We start from the raw sequence: 18,747 nt of genomic DNA on the forward strand, positions 1-18,747 counted from the left end.
TGCAGATTTCAGAAGAAGACTCAACAGATCTTTAAACTCCAGCCAGGACTCAGCAGAAAGCCGCCTGGGAGAGCAGGTCTACTGCTTAGCCTGGTCTTGTCTCCACTGCTCTGAGCCCTTTGATGGAGGGAATGTTGTTGGGATCACCCAGCTCCCACCTATTGTAGATGGATTAATTATTGTTGTGGACCTGCAGCATTGCATTCTGGCACGCCAGCAATGGGTTAACTAAACTTTTAATGTCTCCAAAACACTTTTCACAAATGAACTCATTTATCCTCACAATTCTGCAGGGAGGGAGAGCGTCCGTCTACCTGTTTTCTGGATAAAGGAACCTAAGTGGGGGTTTTGACATTTTTCTCAACAGGAATCAATCAGTGTCAGCTTTACACTTCACATGCCATCACCAATCACTCATTGCTCTAAATGCTGTGTTTACACTCTGCAGCAGGAGATCCGTGCTCCTTCTAGCTTGCTGCTTCTCTGAAATAAATCAACAGGTTTTACATCTCCTTTTTCCTCCAGCTGGGGTGATGCTGGTCCCTGAAAGGAATACGGAGGATGGGTTTGAGGAGCACTTCGGCTTGAACTACTTGGGACACTTCCTGTTGACTAACCTCCTCTTGGATATGCTGAAGCAATCAGGAACGCACAGTCACAACGCTAGGATCATCACTGTCTCATCAGCCACCCATTATGTAGGCAAATTGCACCTGAACGACTTACAAAGCAGGTACCGATCCATTTTTGGTATTCACTGATCTGTAGTAAGGGTGTGCAGAGTAAACTCCAAGAGAATTGTTACTGAATGATGAACATGGGGGGGGGGGGCGTTGCCTTTTTTTTTTAATTAATGGTGATTGTCAAGCAGTTGCTTAGTATCTTTCAGACTTGAACAAAGCTTGCAGCCTTCAGTCAAAGATACAAATAATTTATAAGCTTGTAAACTGAGTCTTTTATTCTGAACCTTGAAAGCCTTGCTTCCTTTCTGATGCTTACACTGTGGTGACGGCTGCGGTGCAGAGCCCGGACTCCTCACTGCCTAATCAGGGAGACTCTCCATAACCGCGGTGTTTTAAAATGGCTCGGGCGAATGCTAATAGGCTTTGTCCTCAAGTGAATGCATATGCAGAGGCCCCGATCCTGCCCTCAGATGGGCACAGACAGATGCCTGTGGCTGCTAGCTCCCTGCCCGCTGAGCTGACTGGGGATGCTGACGTGGCCAGGGGGGCAGCTACCCCCACCGGCCCACACGCTGCCTGCTGCTCCTTCCTCGCTGGCAGCTCTGCCCGCTGGCCTGCAGCTCCTGGCACGTTGTCCTCCCTTCCCTCCGCCTCCGGCCTCCGCCTGGTGCTGCAGCCCTCCTTACGTCCCGGTCCCGCGCCGCTGCCTCCCTCACAGCCCTTCTCCGGCTGCCCCCACCTGCCTCCCGGCCCCCGGCTGTCATCCCTCCCGTCTGTCCCGTGGTCCTTGCCCTCTCGCAGGTCAGCCCGGTGATTCAGTGCAAGCGCTGGAGCCCTGGCTCTTCTCTGTGTCACCTCCTGCGCTTCCCCGAGAGCTTACTGAGATCCAACCGCGTGGCCGTCCTGGGTTTTTAACCCAGTCAGATGGGTTAAAATGCGTGGCCTTATTCTGTCCCACTGCTTTCATTTAGGAAAACTGGGGGTGAATGTCTATGGGATATTTCTAACATTAGGAAGACACCAAATGACACGGTAGATGTCTCTGGTGTCACACAGGAACCGTGTAGAGTTGTTTAGTTAATTGAGGAACGGGCAGGATAACTGAGATGATACATTTCAAAATTTCCCCATGCCGTCACCTGTGGCAATTACGCGCTTACTAACAGGCTCCAACAGAGCCCGTCTTCTGATGGGCTCCAGAGTGTTTCTGCCTGCATGGAGCCAGTCTGAGTTTTGCATCATTTCCATGGAGAAATTCTGTCTCGGTCCTTTGACAGGGACTTCAGCACATGTTCAGAGGCACCTGGCCCAAGGTTTCGTTTGGAACAAAGACTGAAATTAGAGGGCTGGGCTGTTGCCACTGCAGACACTTTACATATGAATGCTGCATTAAGCACGTCAAACTTTCTGTTCGACTTCTGATTACATGCTACAGCATCAGTTCTATTACAAGCACATTGTTTAAACTCTGCAGGGTAGTCGCAGTTTAATCTCTTGCTTGTAAAACAACCACAGGAAATTACCCTTACTCTTCAGTTGATGTATGTATTCATTGTTTCTGATGGGCATGTGCTGGATGGCACCATGCAAAGGGGCTGAGGGGTGTGTAATTACTATTTCTTTGGGCTAAAGTACAGAATGCAAAATTAAATATGGCTGTTCTGTGTCTGTAGATAACAGTAGTTCCCTTGATTATAGCAAGGCTTTGTACTGTGCCTCTAATTTAGGGTCATCCTTACCTGTGATTCATCATTATTAACTCATATTTAAAAAGAACCTGAAATGTTTCAGTTAGGAAAGTTATGGTTGAGCATGAACATGACCAATCTGATGTAAAAAATGATAATATACTAGTGAGATTTACCTGCAGCTTTTGCGCCAAACCCTGCCCCTTACGTTTCAACTTTATTAGTGTAAGAAGAGCCATAAAGGATGACAGACTCTCACTGATTTTGCCTGCTCTTTCCCACATGGATGCTTTGAATGGCTCGGGGGCAGCAGTGGTGCCTGCTTTCCGAGCACACAGGCACACCGGTGGGACCCAGAGGGGCTGTGGATTCAGCTCCAAACCTTTTCGTGCTTCAGGCAGAAGAAGATACTCCTGGGTTTTTTTTTTTAGCCTAACTACCGATGAGCCCCCACTCAGGTGAATAATTAGTCGTCGCATAAATGGTGCTGCTAAAACCAGTGAGATCACTTGTGTGTCTGAGCGTGTGCCTACAGCGAGAGCGGGTGGTTTAGCGACCCTGGAAGACTGTTGCAGGGTACACAGGCATTGCCTGCACCATGGGGCCTCGGAGATGCCATGTGATTCAGAGCAGCGTTTAAGAGCTTTAATGGATGCGGTAAAGACACCTGTGGTAAGCACTGTGATATGATAGTGTTCCACGAATTGCCACAGTTTCCCAGTGATGCCATCCCTCATTTTTGCTGCTTGTGTGAATGGGAAGTCTTTCTAAAAATTTTATACTGGCTTCTTCCTTATTTTGAGTTGCACTAATTGGCCATAATTCATTTCACGACTTGGGTGTATGTTCCCGGATTGGCTGGTAGTCCTAACCTGGCAGGAAGGCAGAAAACAGTTTGGAATAATTTATTCACAGTGGAGAAAGGGGACCCTACTCTCTACTGGAAAAATTACCAGCAGCAGCAGACTGAATTGTTTACTGTGCTCTTGTCCCATTATTCCTAGATTTTGATTGGGCTAGTGTCCAAACTGGAGGTGAGTTATAGTGGTGGAGAAGGGATTCATCCATCAAACATGGCAGACAAGGGAACGCAGAAGACTGTCTTGACATAAAGGAGACAGTAAACAGCGGTTCAGTTCTCTGCTTTACCACAGATTTTTCTATGGGATCATTCTCCCACTCAGGAGTCTCTGGGTTGGCAGTCACAGGTCTGGCCATTGCTCCCCATGGCTTGTGCTTGCTGCTCAGAGACCTGCTCTGAAGGCAGACGTCATCCATATCACAGTGACCACAGGGCAGCAGCGTAACAAATAATTGTTGGAAGGTCTGTCCCATGAACAGTATTAAATGCAGCTTGTGTTACTGTCTTCCACATTTCCTCTTTGGTTTGTTTTCTGCCATCTTACCAATCTGATTTATCCCATGTTTCTCTTTTCAGCTCCTTTTTGGTGGAAGTGTTAATTTAATTTTTTCTTGATTTTCCTTGCATTTTACATTATTTTTCTTCCTTTGTTATCTCTCTCTTCATGCCTGCCTATTTGATTTCTGTGATCATAGTTTCATCTTCATCTGTGTCTTTTGAGCTTTTTTGTCTCCATTGCCTTTTCCCTCCCTATCTCATAATTTTTTCCTCTTTTTTGGGGGTGTGTGTGTGTGTGTGTCTTATTTTTTCCCACCAGTTCATTTCCTCCTCTCCATTTATCTTCCTCTTATCTTCTCCCCTAGCCCCAGTCCTATTTCTCGCCTACAAATGTCATTTCTCCACCTTCCTGCCCATCCTTTTCACACACACCAGTAAAAGAGACACAGCATGGGTACATCAAGGCAGGACAGAGCTTGTTCCAAACTGGCAGGGCATAGCTTGTTTCATGTGTGTTATTGAAAATGCAAACGCACAAGAGCAATGACTGTTCTCCCAGTTCTTTTGCTGAAGGATATATGAAGAACATCAAACACCTTTGTGGTCTTTTAGATCCAGACCATTTTCAACAGCAATCACATGAGTCGACAAGGGGATCCCTAAGGCAAATCATTCTCCTTCATCCCTACTTTGAATACGACTGTTTTCAAGGAGGTGAAAGTTTACCAGAAACGCTATCTATCTGCAAGCGTGATTTCAGCAATTGCATGCTGAGGGTAGTACACTGTGCACTGAAAAAAAATATGGTCATGAGAGAATATGGCTGTCTGGATTTAGCAAAAGTGTGAAGAATGTTGTGCCGTCCTCTTGGGTTGAGATAGGCTTGAGCAGTGCACTGGATTTTGTGGTGGTCTTACAAGGCTGGGATGGAGGGCACTCCTTCAACTCCTTACCTACTGAAGTAAGAAGGAATTTTAGGAAAATAAAGAAGAAAAGACCTTATTCCCTTTCCCAGGCTGTGGGTCACCTGAATATGCTCCCTTTCCCAGGGGTTAGCATCTTTGTGTGTTCTGTCTAGCTTTTTCTCCATGACTAACTATTCCTTTCATCATCCTCTCTTTTTGCATGCCAAATGGGCCCTGTAATGCTGTGAATCACAGATCTATGAACTCCCCAGCCACAGTAAGACAGCTCCTTTTCTGGTTCATGTCTCCTGTATGTTTGGAACAGTTAGTCACACTTTTTCTGCTCTCCTTCCTCTGCTCTCCAACTGTAGAAGGAGCTGATGGGTTTTGTAACTCTCCAAGCTGGTACAGTCCCCAGATAATTTCTGTATTTCTTTTCCCTGTAGCCCTAGTGCATGAATCATGTCAGAGACAATACAGATTGAATGAAAAGCATTGCAAAAATGCCAGCTGCCATATGTGCATCCTAGCTAGTGTAAAATAAGGTAAACAGCCCTGCCCAGGACCTGGGAGGATGCTGGGGAGACCAGGCAGCTCCAGTTAATCATCTCCTCTGTTAGGCAGTTCATAAGGGCTGTGACAGGAGGTGTCACGTACTGATGGGAAAATCTGTCTAGCAAAGCGTCTGGAGATCTCTTCTCATTGGATGGGTGGTGTCCTTCATCTTCACTTCTTGCGTGCGTGTGATGTTTGTTGGTAAATGAATTTGTATTAAGTTTGGGTAGAAAATTGAGGATTTTGTCCCATCAGCGTTGCTGAGATTTTGAAAATATTGACCATGAATAGCAATGAAAAGTTAAAATGTCATATTACTTTTGGAAAATATTTTTCAGACTAAACCCTTTGATTTCAGTGATTTCAGAATATTTTATTTCTAGTTTATTTGTAATTATCCTTACGAGTACATTGTCATTCGTATTTTGAAGTATAATGTTGATCAAACTGAAACTCCGAACTTTTAACTTCTAAGTCATCCAGTTGAAGTAAGGTATTTCCATCAGTTTCAGATTACTTTTTTTTTTAAGCTGGACATTTGTTTAGAACAGATTTCTTTCACTGAGAATGGTTTGATGAGTCAACATTTTTTTAAATGAAAACCTTTTTTTTTTTAAAAAAAAATCCTGGTTGGTTCCTGTAGTGCCTTTTCACAACTGATCTGTCATGTACAGTTTCTTAATTCTCTCTGACTGGAAGAACTTAGGGGATGTATAATATCTTCAATTCAAGCAAAACCAAACATGAAGCTGGTGTAGCATAATAGTAGCATAGTACTATTGTTTTATTTCCAAATTTTAAAATAATAAAGGAAAATCTGTAAAAGGAAATAGGAGTGATTTTATATGTTACACTTTCATTTGTTAATCCATTTTAGTCAGTACAGAAGTCTTTCACAGTTACATATAAAGAGCTGTGTCACTGGACTGTTGCTTAATAAAATGCTGTGAAAACTACAGAAATTGTAATCATAAAAGTCTCTTCTAGACCATAAGAGAGAGAAATCTTATTATAGATTTTATTTTATTCAGGAAATATATGGTTTTGTTTTGAGTTGTATTGTTTAAGCAGCTGCAGCACACTGCTGTATTCAGTTAAACATGTCCTTCCTGCAGCAGGTTACCAAGTTTTCCTGTCTGTAGTTAAATGATAAGTATTCAAATGCTTACTGCACATACATAAGGGTATTTGAGTCCTTCTTTGCAAAATGCTTTCTGTATAAATGCAAAAAGATTTGCTGCTTTGCAAAATGATCCCTTGCGTTTGCAGCAATTAGCATTAATTGCAAAAATTGACTTGCTGGCCTGGAAAATGAGTATACTCATGAAGGCACAGGTCTCAAATTCTATAAATTAATTAAAAAAAATAAATCTGCTATTATATCATCAGACCAATTAATCAGTCCAAAAAACAGAGGGTTAGTTCATATGCAGTGTTTTATCTATGTTGCAGGCCACAGGTGATCCCTATCCATTCCTGCAAACAATAGTGGAGAAGTATTTAAGTCAGGATGCCAACTTTGGAAAGTTTTAATTTTAGATTTATTGATGTATTTTCGTTCTGTCTAATCAAAATACTTTTAGGGTTCGTTGGTTTCTGAAGAACAATAGCACAGTGTAACAAAAAGGTAATGCCAGACTTTAATGTAACCAGAGAAATTAAATGCAGCTACTTTGTGTGTCGCAATGTTAAGTTCCTTCTTGTCTAAAAGGGATTAATGGTCTTTACAGAAGATTATTAATAATGGTTAATGATTTAATAGGACACAGTGTTTCTGAACGAGTTCAAAATTGCAACAGGTTGGGAGGTATGTGATCTATGGGTGTTACTGCTGCGCAGCCTCTCCCTGCACGGCGGGTTGGGTGGGAGAAGTCAACTCTCTGTGACACACGGGACGGTGGATCTCATAGACGCGCTGTTTTCCAAAACTGCAAGACGGTTCAATGGTAATTTGAAAGTTAATGTACTGCACTCGTGTGACAGAGAAGGCAAAAGGGACTTGCAGGAGAATGCAGAGTGGAGATAGCTTGTCACCCTGGAGAGGGGAAGGTTAGTTTAACTTCTCCCTGTGAGCAAAAAGACTCATTAAGGCTGAATGAACCTTAAAAGCTTTGGAGTTCAGGTCCTGGGTGATTATTCAAATGGTTTTAGCATTCCTCTTAATTGCTTTAACTACCACCATCCTCACAGTACTTTTTCAGTGGAGTTGTCCTTCGAGCTGCCTAGTGTAGCTGAGGAAAGCTGGTGTAGGTGCCTGTAAATCCCCTCAATAACGTGTTAAGAGAAACAGTCAAAATGATCAGCTCACCTTCCACAAATCCCCTCTGGGGTCAGCCCTGCCGTTGCTCCTGGTTCTTCACAACCATACATCCCTGATCTTGCCACGTGCATTAAGGATTACGAGGTGTAGTGGAGGGAGGCAAGGCAGATTTCTGCCTCTGCAATTACAAATGACAACTCTTAACCTTTTCTCTGCTCCCCATCCTAAACCTCTTCTTTCAGTGAAGGAGAACTTTGTCTGTTCAAAAGCAGACCAAACGTTTGAATACTTAAACCTGTGAAGAAAAATTGGTCTTTTGATAAAATCAAGTTCTCTATAAAAATGTCAGTTTTATGAAAAATATACTTTCTAAATAAAATGCATCACTGTAAAAGTAAAATATTTTAGCTCCCAGGAGTTCTAATACTGCCAGAATGTCTTATATAGCTGTAGCTTCGTTGTTCCATTTCTCCTGTTCTCGTTATGTGTCAGGTGCTGTGGTTGCCCTGCATTTCTTGTCACGGGGGGGGTGGAGAGTGGCTGTATACAGCACTGTCTCAGCCTCCCAAAAAGGACAGAGACCGAGGAGCACTGTGGCTCACAACAACTTTCTTAGAAGCTCAAGAGCTTTTAACAGGGATACTAGCTATGATATGGTACCGCAGAAATACCCAAATTAAAATACTCTGAGATTTGCATGAAATCTTTTGGTTCTCAGCTCGGGGTGGGGGGGTGTTCAGTATCTGAATTGCCTCCAAAAATCAATCAGTCTGCCAAAGCAGCAGTATCTTTTAATTCGTTTTTCAGTGAGGGCTGGGGCAGGGCAGCTCTGTGACTGTGTGTTAGTTTTTCAGGGTTTGGACATGAAACTTCTCATCATTTCCTGGAAAGCCGAACTTGCCTGACTTCACTTGCTTATGGTGTGTTTGCAAGTGGAAGAGATCTCATGCGCTCTGGCCCCAGGCCATGCCGTGCCCCTTCTTAGGAAATGCTTGGTTTCCATTACAGATCTCTGTTTACAGTGTTCCAGGGTGACACAGTATTGGGAAATTTATAAAACAAAACCAAAATCCAACTCTAAGGCTAAATGGTAGAGAAAGTGATTGCTGTCACTGTCCCTTACTGCACTTTGAAATAACCACTTTGCGGTGCTGGCTATGGGACCACTTTGAGCCACTGTATGCTATCCGTTTCTTGCAGGTTTTTTTGTTTGCTGAAGTTGGCTTGTTCATGTTCCTTAAGACCCCCCCTTCTTCATAGGCCCCTTTCATATGCTTATTTAAATCCCACATCTTTTTTCACAGCAGCTGAGGGCCGCTCTCTGCCGTGGCTGGACTATGAGTCATTTCATGGGTGCAGAAAACTTCCTCATTTTAATCTCTCCTGTACCTGTTGGCATTTCGGCTGTATTTCTTCTCTAACCTAGAAAGGCCTTCCAACAGAGGGGAAGACTTCTTGTGGCTATTTTTAACAAATAGTTGTCTTCCTTTATGAGCTTGTTCCGTGTCTTAATTCATGTACAGGGAGTTAGTCACTTTTACCTCTCAGTTTGAAGCTGTGATATTCATATTCTCACTACGTAAGAAAACTTTGAAAAAGCAAAGTGGTTAGATTGTTTCAACAAACAAAAACTGATTTTCAAAATTATTTTGTTGTGCCAGACTTGATAATCTTGTGTTACTTCTGTGGACAGAGAATGATGGCATAGGATTTTCTGCACAGTATTTATAGACATCTTGGAGGAAGAAGGATTTTGCAGTCTGTGTGCACATTCAAGTCATGTTTCCCCTGGTAAGACAGACCAGTCCTTCAGTGTGGTGAACATTTGCACTTGCAGAACACATTCGGCGCCTCCTCAACTCCAAGGCAGTGCAGTGGGTTCAGCCCACCACATAATGAAACCTTGCATTATCTTCACATATACACCAACACATTTCACGTAGTCTACTGGAAATCTGCTAACCACAATTGGTGCACTGTGCTGAATTTGAAATGGCAACACTTTATTATGCATAACCAGGCCCTACAGTTCCCTTTCAGTCCCAGAATGAAAAGTCCAGAATCTGCAGCTGGTCTGTAAAAGTCTATACCAGTTTTAAGATGGTTTTATCAAAACAGAAGTAAGATTTGGGACTGTCCAAGTTATTACCGGGCCATTTTATGGCCCTATGGGCATTCTGGTGGAAGGGAAGAAACCATAAGAAGACCCATAGCTTCCTTCAGCTTAAAAGCTCTGTTGCAGGAGAGTTAGGAAGCTTTCCATAAGTGTGTGGAGTGTGTCTCAGAGCTCTTCTTGTTCTAATCCAAGAGATAATCTTAAAAGATGTGTGACAATCTTCAGTAACCTGAGATCCAGATTATCCAAGAGATAATATGAAAAGATATGTGGCCATGATGTTTCTCCATCACTCAAAAGGGTCACAAGGACACAGAATGTAGGTCTTGGAGCCTTGATCTGTTTCTTGGCTGCAGCAATGCAAACCCTTGCTTCCTTCTATTTATTACTCATTCATTTGTTTGATGGAGATTTTTAACTGAATGAAGGGATACCATTATGCTCAAATACTACTTCAAATATTAGCAAGTACTTAACAGTGCATCATATGAACAGACTGTAGAAAAATGATGCTTCAGAAGAAGCAATTTATATCATTTTTTATAAAGAGATATATTTCCTGAGAGAATGGAATTACAGTAAATACAGCTTGAACTTGCCATTGTCTTGGTTTTGGTTCGGTTAAACCACAACAGTCATCAATATTTAAAATCATCAAAAACATTTGAAATTAACACCAGCCATACACAAACAGAAAACCCAGACTTTTTTTTTAAGATACTGAGTCTGCTGAGACTTTGATAAGACCCATCTTTGAGTCCGTGTTTGGTACATTTGAGAACCGTGCTGAGCACACAGCAATGGAGCTACACACAGCAAGGCAATCGGTAGAGCATCTTGACATCTAACCTCTTGCCATTAGGAGGAGGGATCAGCCAAATGCAAAATGATGCATTGATTCCATCTGGATGACAGTAATGCCCAGGATGACAAGCCCCTGCTTACTTTGCCTTTCGTAGATACTTCTATAATAAAGACATTCCAGGTTCCTTCACTAAATGTAGTCCTCCAAAGACAGTAAGTTAATTTTTGTTCCCTCTGCATTTCCTACAGGCTATAACAAGGGGCTAGTCACTGAATGCTATGTATTTATACAGTGAAGTGCTGAAAGTCAGGAAGCATGGCTTTTAAAAAAAACCCCACAACCCAGCTTCCAGCTTGTGGCTCCTACTGAATTGTGGGTTAAGCACAAGGCAGGAGTCACTGACTTGCACACAAATCAGCTACTGAGACCATCACCAACGTTTTGCCTCTTAGAGAGCATCTCCCAGCTCTGAGCTTCTACCCTTATACCTATCCGCTAATTTTAAGATGAAAAATGCTATTTTACCACTGTCAAAAGATGTCAGAGAAAGCCCAGTTTTGGCCAGAGCTGTGTGTGAGCAGCACGTGGCACTGAGGGGCTCACTGCAGGGAGGGGGGAAAGCTCTGAGATGTGGTCAGTCTTTGTCCATGGGTCAGAATGAAAGGGCTGCTCTGAAAGTGCCACCTGCCTCTGGCTGCTTAAGTAACCCCCATGCGACCAATTAGGACATGAAGGATTTGTTTTTCAGCTTGTGTAGAACCACTAATTTCATTGATCAGACTTGTAGCCTTCCTTTCCAACATGACCATCACAGGGTCATGAGAGTGCTCTAGGAGTCCCTGATGCTTGAGTCCTGATTCACTCAAATTGCAGCTGCCAGTGTATTCCAGTTCAAATACATGGGGGTATGCTAAGGCCACCTTCACTGTTATATGTATATAATTTTTTTAAAGGCCACATATCAAGTATATGAAAGAAATGTACACGAAGAAGTACAGTTGTTCAGTGAACACCCAAAATACCCAGGCATGTATATGAAATGGGTGACTATACAGTAGCCTATAGCAGTAGTTGGTAACAGGACAGCTACTGTACAAAACATAACTGTAACAACATCTGAATAAGTAGATACGTTGACACTTTAGATTTTAGTTGTGTTTTACTAATGCATATGCTTGTTTCTTTCAATTAGCAAAATACTAGTTTTCAGCGGTAATACATATATTCTCATTTCTCCAATTCTGTCTTTTCTCTATCTCTGTATTTCCTTTTTTCTTTGTACTGAGGGAAAATCACAATTGATGAGACTCAGCAAATGTGTTCACGGGATAAATATATGTAGCACTTTTAGGGAGTATGCTTAAATCTAATAAGCAATATTTAGGACTCAGGCTTTGGTTTATAATAGGAAAAGAGAACGAAACTGCTTATGATAACCAGAAAAGACATACCTGTATTCTGCAATATATTTCTGTAGCTGCTTCAAAATAAACTGCAAATTACCGAAAATCTTGTGCTACCTTCCCTGGAGAGAAAGAATTTAAGACTGTGAAAGCTTCATGAGTGTTTAATAATAGTCTTTTATATTCTTGACTAAGCAATGGTGATGATGTATTGCAAGATTAATACATAAATCATTAGGAAACTTTAGTCATTTTAATACAGCAAGTCTGTGTTTTGCTTAATTCACTGATTCATCCTAAGGCATATATTGAAATTTTGTGTGGCCTTTCATTAAAAACCCCAGCATGTCACCCACGTTTTGCATCACTCGTCTTTTAATGGAGCACATAGCAATCGGGTTGTTCTGCAGTTTGATCTCGGAGCACTCTGCCCTCCAGGCAAATTAACACTCTGGAAATTGGGGAGCGTGGTGATGGGTGAGGGGAGGATAACATGCACAAGACAAGTGCGGTGTGAAGGAGGTCCACACCAGGAAAACCACTGCTAGCAGCGGCCAGGTTAATTGAGCCGTGCGTCGGTCAGTACGGTCACAGGTCCTCGGAGCCTTTTGTTGAAGCAAGATGCGGCGGGGAAGGGAACGGGTGCTGTCACTGCACCCTGCTTCCAGTCGGTCTGTATCCGCTCCCTCCGCATGTGCGCATAATGCAAAAGCAACCGTTAATGAAAGAGAAAAAGCCGAGAGCAGCGCGAGCGCCTGTGCACAGGAGGTGTGGAGGAAGTGGTCTGTGCAGAGCAGCAATTTTGTTTTCCCTGTTACTCAGTGGGTACCCTGAGCTGACTTAATGCTCTTCACTAAATGTGGTATCACTGGACGTAAACGGGAGACCTCTACAGAACACAGACCAGCTAAAGCCAGCCAGAAAAGAAACCAGAGTAAGACTGACTGCCAAGGGAAGTGCTAAACATGTATCCAGTTTTCAAACTTGGATAGAAGCTGAGTCCATATTTAAACACCTCATTAGCCACTGCAGGCTCCAGTTTGAAATTTGGCGTCTCATTACTTTTTACAAATACATTGCCCCAGCATGCTAGGGAGACTGCTGCCAGAGACAGCACTATGGAGACGAGTGGTAAAATCAGCTTCTGGTGGAAAAGAAGAAAAAAAAAAAATTAGAAAAAAAAATCAGCAAACCACAAAGCACTCACTCACTTACTCACTCCAAAATTGAATACTTACTTATTTTGGTTTGGAAAAAATACGAAACAATCCCTTTCTCTTCTCCTCCCTAATTTTTGTAATGACAATTCAAACTTGTCTGTCTATGTTGCACAATATCTTAAGCCAAAAATAGGAATTTCTGCTAAAAATTAATTGAACAGAAAATTCATAGCCTGCCTTATCCTGGTCCTTTATTCATCACTTATACAATCAATAAAACATTATTTTAAAAGGAAGGAGAAGGTCTTGTATATTGCTCCTCTCTTGGCCGGATTTCAAAGCAGCTAATTAAATTCTGTCTGCCTTAACTCTTCCTGTAGTTTCCATTAGTGAGTTGTGCATTGCCCTATTTTATCAGCACCGACTCGGCAAAATGCTATGGAGGGGCATCCCCCAGGGGAGACTGTTTTCCATGGTAGGAAGAATGGTCCACAGAGAGCCCCACTCAAATGAGTGGCTGAGAATGAACTTCTCGATGCTACCGACGCCAGGCATGCCACTCCTTCCCACCGAACTTCTTCCCACCAAGTCCTTGCTCCGCTTTTCCTCCCTGCTGACCGTGCACAGGCTTGCCAAACCACAGCACATGCTGTCTGGCGTAGCTTGAGCCAGGTGGGCAGTATTTATTAGGACAGGTCTGTGGGCAGCTGAACACCACTACCTCCTAGCTCTCTAGCTGACTGGCCAGCCTGTGTATATACCTGGGAGCTGGGAACTACCACCAGTCTTTTGCCCGGCTGGCCACCTAGTTAGGAGGCAGAGTTCCTCTGCTTGAGAGTCTGCCTGCCTTGCTGTGAAGCATCGATACCCTGTGTCCTCAAGGGTCCACGCGTCGCAGGCACCTCGTGTGCACTGGTGTGCCAGCACAGTTTGCTGGTAAGCTGTGCTCTGCTTTAGGCTGGTTGGCCTCTTGTATGCGCTTTTATTTCAGAAAGCTTTTAGAGCCTTCAGAAAAAGAAAGCAATGTAGAAATGCGTAATGTCAATATTATTTTATTTAGTATACAATTATACTTTCATTCAGTGTAGAAAACGTATGTACAGAGCATAGAGCACCAAGACAGGCTAGATTTAGATGCATAGGTTTTAAATTTAATTCCATGTGTAAGAGGAATATATTTTATGGTTTTAAACTGAAAGAGGGTAGACTTAGATTAGATATTATGAAGAAGTTCTTCACTGTGAGGGTGGTGAGGCACTGGCACAGGTTGCCCAGAGAGGCTGTGGCTGCCCCATCCCTGGCAGTGTTCAAGGCCAGGTTGGATGGGGCTTTGAGCAACCTGGTCTAGTGGAAGGTGTCCCTGCCCATGGCAGGGGCGTTGGAACTAGGTTATCTTTAAGGTCCCTTCCAACCGAGACCATTCTGTGATTCTACCTGTATGTGCCTGGGAGATGCCATCATGGTACAGGTACAGGAGCCTACGTGCTCCTATTTTTCTGATGCATAAAGTCAAGACTGGATGTAATGAAATCAAGTAGCAGTGTTGATCTTTTTTCCAACGTGGCATTTAAACAACACGATTCTAGTAAGATGGGGTCTCACAGAGAAAACAGTTGTTCAACAAAAATCCTTGTCAGTTCTGTGTCACAGGTTATTCCTCTGTCTTATGTAGTCCATTGATGTCAGATTCCTGGAAAGCAAAAAGCACACACAGAGAAAATGGGAAGAGAGCAGGTAATCATTGCAGGGGTTCTGCCAAAAGTGTCTGCTCTGTGTATCCAATTTTATATCCTTCATATCTATAGTATGTTATTGAAGTCTGATTCCCCGCTGCCTTGCAAATCATTTGCATCTCTGCACTGTGATATAAAAGGCTTCCTCGCTGATTGGATAGCTTTTTATATCTTCTCAGCACTCGTGTTTCTCTGACATAGATATCTATGCAAAGTACAAGGCTTTTGAGGATCCGGCCCTTGTAGTTCATGCTTCGTTGCCACAAGGTAAGTCAAAACAGCACTCGCACAAAATGTGGGAATGAGAAGTCATGGGGAGCGTTCGCCGTCCTCCTGCCTGGCATCTGAAGGTTATTGAAGGCCAGACTAGACCCAGGCAGAACAAGTCAGGGTAGTCCCGAGCCCTGCTTCCCTGCGAGCCGCTTGCCAGACGGGATCACTCTTAATTCATCTCGGGAAGCTTGTCCCGTGCCTCAGCTTGCGTTCTCCACCGGTGGGGGAACGGTGGCACCGATGGAGAAGCGCCAGGGTTGGCTGCCAGCTGGCTGCCGGAGGCAGCTTCGGATGAGTGCTTCTTCCCATGGGTGGCGTGAGCTCTGCCCCGCACGGCTGCGCAGGGGAGGCTCGTAGTGGCTGAGGATCTGGTCCTTCAAGTTAAAAGGGTTGAAATATGCATGAAGCATAGGGTGACATTTTGAGTGTCTCAGATCAGAGCACGGACGTTACTGAATTTAAAATGTAACTGCAATTTCCTGACTAATGCCGAGTCACTTTTATATTCATGCAGTGATTGTTCTTTATTCTTAAAATAGCCCATTTTACCCTGAGGCGCAGGTGATATCTTTATGATGATGGAGCTACGTTATCCAGCACATTACAGTTCGGGCCGTTGGTTTGTACAAGGGCTGTTTATGATCAGCTGTCCTTTTTTATTCTCTCTCAATTTATACAATGCTTTTGTAGCCTGTTTGTGATTTGCTTGAACAAGAATCCAGCAGAGGAAAAAAAAAAAAGAAGAAGAAAAAAAAAGAGATGCACTGGAGATGCAGTATTATTGTCTTTTACTTCCTGTAGCTGAGCTGTACGATTTACCATTGTGTCTCCAGGTTTCTGAGTCCATTCAGATAACATGACCAGTTAAATTGCTTCAGTAGCCTTACACCTCTGCAGAGAGCCAGCCTGTTTGCTAGCATCCGGGGCTTTCTGTGGTGAAGCGTACAGGATATTATAAGTAAGGTATTCAATGAGAATGAGATAACAAAAAGAACTCTGAGACATATTTGCTATTCATTCAAAATAAAAACCTTGCATGTAGTAGCAACCACAGAAAACCAAAGGCAGGCTTTTCAGCAGAGCAGGAGCATCAGCAGCCCGGACATTTGCTGCACTAAGGGTGAAGGTGTAGAGGCTGGAGCTGGAGCTGCGGCTGTGACAGAGGCAGGACAACAACTAGGGGGAAGGAGAGAGCTGGGAAAGTGAGATCTGCTCCTGGATGGGTTCCCTTCTCTCTCCCTCCACCAGCAGTAGCTGCTGCCCCACCGACCCGCACCCCTGGCTCCGCATCAGCACCAGCAGCGAGCTTTGCTGCTTCCCCAGGCTCTGGCAGAGGGAAAGGGGATCGGGACCAGAGCTGTTCTGCTACCCCCAGGAGCCCGTTGCTTTAGGCTGCCGCCTGCTTTGCCTATGAGCTGTCTGTAATGCCTGGAATTACCTTTGGTTCTGCTAAGCACAAAAAAGTTTAGATGAGAGGCTGTAGTAATTACAAGAGTGAATTGTCATGGCATAGGAATTTGTGGAAGTGGTGCTGAGGCCCCAGTCAGGAGGAGCATTTTAAGCGACATACCTGCTGATTTGCATGGAACTAGCTTGCTTATTTAAAAAAAAAATACTGCTGCCTGCATGCAGTGAAACCCAACTAATCAGCAACTCCTAGAAAGTTTGACTTGAAAGAAAGGCAGATTCAGCGCCCAGATGAGAGAGGTGCACAGGAGCCTCAACAGGTAATGTTTTGCCGTAACTCCCGGTATTTGTGTGCCTTCGTCGCACCTCCTGTTTGGCACAGACCCAGCCAGCCGCCTTTGCTCTGCAGGCTGTATATGGCATAACTGTGGTTACACTTGCAGCTGCTCTCCTTGCCCCATCTTTTTATCCATCTCTTTAGCTGTGCGTAATCTGGTGTGTCACTGGGGCAGGTGCAATGATTGCCTTACTCATCTGTACTGTGCCCAACACAAGAGCCTTCATCAGAAACTAGTAGGTCCTGCTGCAATACAAATAATAATAACCAGGAGCAGTATAATCAGGCATGGATTTACTGGGTGGGAATAGGGTATGTATGTGTGGGAAGAGGGCAATGAGGAAGGGGAGACTAGTTTGAGGGCCTCTAGGTGATGATATCCTGGAGATTGGTGCCTCAGCATTTCTGGTTTAAATGGTTGGATGTAGAGATTCTGGCAGGTGCCGTGTAATTTTATTTTAATTTTTTTCCCCACCATAAATCAGACTTGGTTTCTGACGGAATAATCACCAGAACTCCAGCAAACAACACGCCTGCCAATGATAAGCTGTTTCTTCTGGCGACTCAATGTATAGCTGTTTGTTTGCTGGATATTGCAAAAGGCAGTACATTTGATGTTTGTGCAATTCTGTTTTCCTTCTGATTATTTTTACGTGCCTCTCCCTCTCTCTTTCTGTCCTGTATACAGATGTTCGTATTCACCCCATGGAGCCTATGCCCAAAGCAAACTTGCCCTTGTGTTATTTACCTATCGACTACAGCATCTTCTGACTGCAAATGGAAGCCATGTGACTGCTAATGTAGTAGACCCTGGAGTAGTGAATACTGAGCTCTACAAGCATGTCTTTTGGGTTGTAAAAGTGGCCAAATGGATGACAGCCTGGCTATTTTTCAAGGTATGCAGTTTTTAAAATGATTTTGTTGCCTTGCCCCTGCATCGTAAGAGCGATAGTCAGCACGGAGCTGAAGGTGTTTCTGAGTTTATCATAATGTATGGTATTTATTGCATTTCTCTGTGCTGATGAGATGTACAAAGTTGATAAAGACAGACGTTCCCCAGAACAAACACTTACTTTAAAGGAAGAGAGCGAGCTCTCCCAGTAAGGGAAGGGAATGCTTCTCACTGTCTGTGCCCATGCACTGATTATCTCTGCCCTGATCTATCCGTGTGCCTTTGTGCATGCATGGGGGCAGAACATCATCCTAACACAGAGCCAGAATATGCAAAGTGTTCCTCGGAAATGTCTTGTACGTCCTCGTAATGAGAAGCAGGCATGATCTGGCACGGTCTACATGTATGCAACATGTTCTAGAGAAAAGGGCAAAAGGAAGGAGGAAGCTGTACAAAACTGGTGGGAAGTGGCCATACTCCGGGTGGTGCGGGTCCAGACGCTCGTGTTCTGGGAGGTGGGACAATTTTCATTTAGATTTTTCATCCTAACACGTACTTGTAATGGTACCTGATTTTTTATTATCTATTCCTGGTCTGCATTAGGAAACTTAAAGCTGTTTGATAAAACCGATCCAGAAGTGGGGCAGACCCAGCTATGCTTAACTTCAGTAGCATTTTGTAGTGGTGTAAGTAGATCAATCTGAAATCAGTTTAGCTGCGTAGGTGCAATCTCCTCACGCGGACAAGCCTTAGGAGGACTTGTGCTGAGAAAATGTACTGCTTATAACTCTTTCAGAAAGTAGTTTTGGATTAAGTGAATGGAACCTGATTCCATTAGAGAAAATTAAATGTCCTAATTAAAATGAAGTATTTTAGATCAAGGGGCATGTCCCACAAAGCAAATTAATTTTAAACTTTGATATGGAAATATCACTAGCTTTAATTTTAGAAATGAAACTGGAGGCTGGAAGAGTGGCTGTAAAATAAGATGCAAACAAATAAACCCATATTTAAAAAAATTAATAGTATCTTCTGAGTACACCTTGAATATTGCAATAAAATTGTAATAGGAATGCTCATAATATGTAATGCATTCTTAAAGAAGCAGAATGCATCTTTGCCAGACTGTATATATTAAACTTGTTTTGCCTCTTGTGATTGCCATTTTAA

At 43.4% G+C, this 18,747-nt stretch overlaps 1 protein-coding gene across 1 annotated transcript in view; it reads left to right on the forward strand.

Moving 5' to 3' along the window:
- Window positions 1–18,747, forward strand: part of DHRSX (dehydrogenase/reductase (SDR family) X-linked) — a 131,830-nt gene that overhangs the window by 84,218 nt on the left and 28,865 nt on the right. Inside the window, exons 4-5 of the mRNA XM_010580441.1 lie at window positions 526–733; window positions 17,374–17,581. Coding sequence (XP_010578743.1) covers window positions 526–733; window positions 17,374–17,581 — 416 coding nt within the window. The remainder of the gene's footprint in view (window positions 1–525; window positions 734–17,373; window positions 17,582–18,747) is intronic.

The sequence above is a fragment of the Haliaeetus leucocephalus genome, unplaced genomic scaffold (assembly GCF_000737465.1).
Source record: "Haliaeetus leucocephalus isolate CR32 unplaced genomic scaffold, Haliaeetus_leucocephalus-4.0 Scaffold712, whole genome shotgun sequence".
Classification (NCBI taxonomy): domain Eukaryota; kingdom Metazoa; phylum Chordata; class Aves; order Accipitriformes; family Accipitridae; genus Haliaeetus; species Haliaeetus leucocephalus.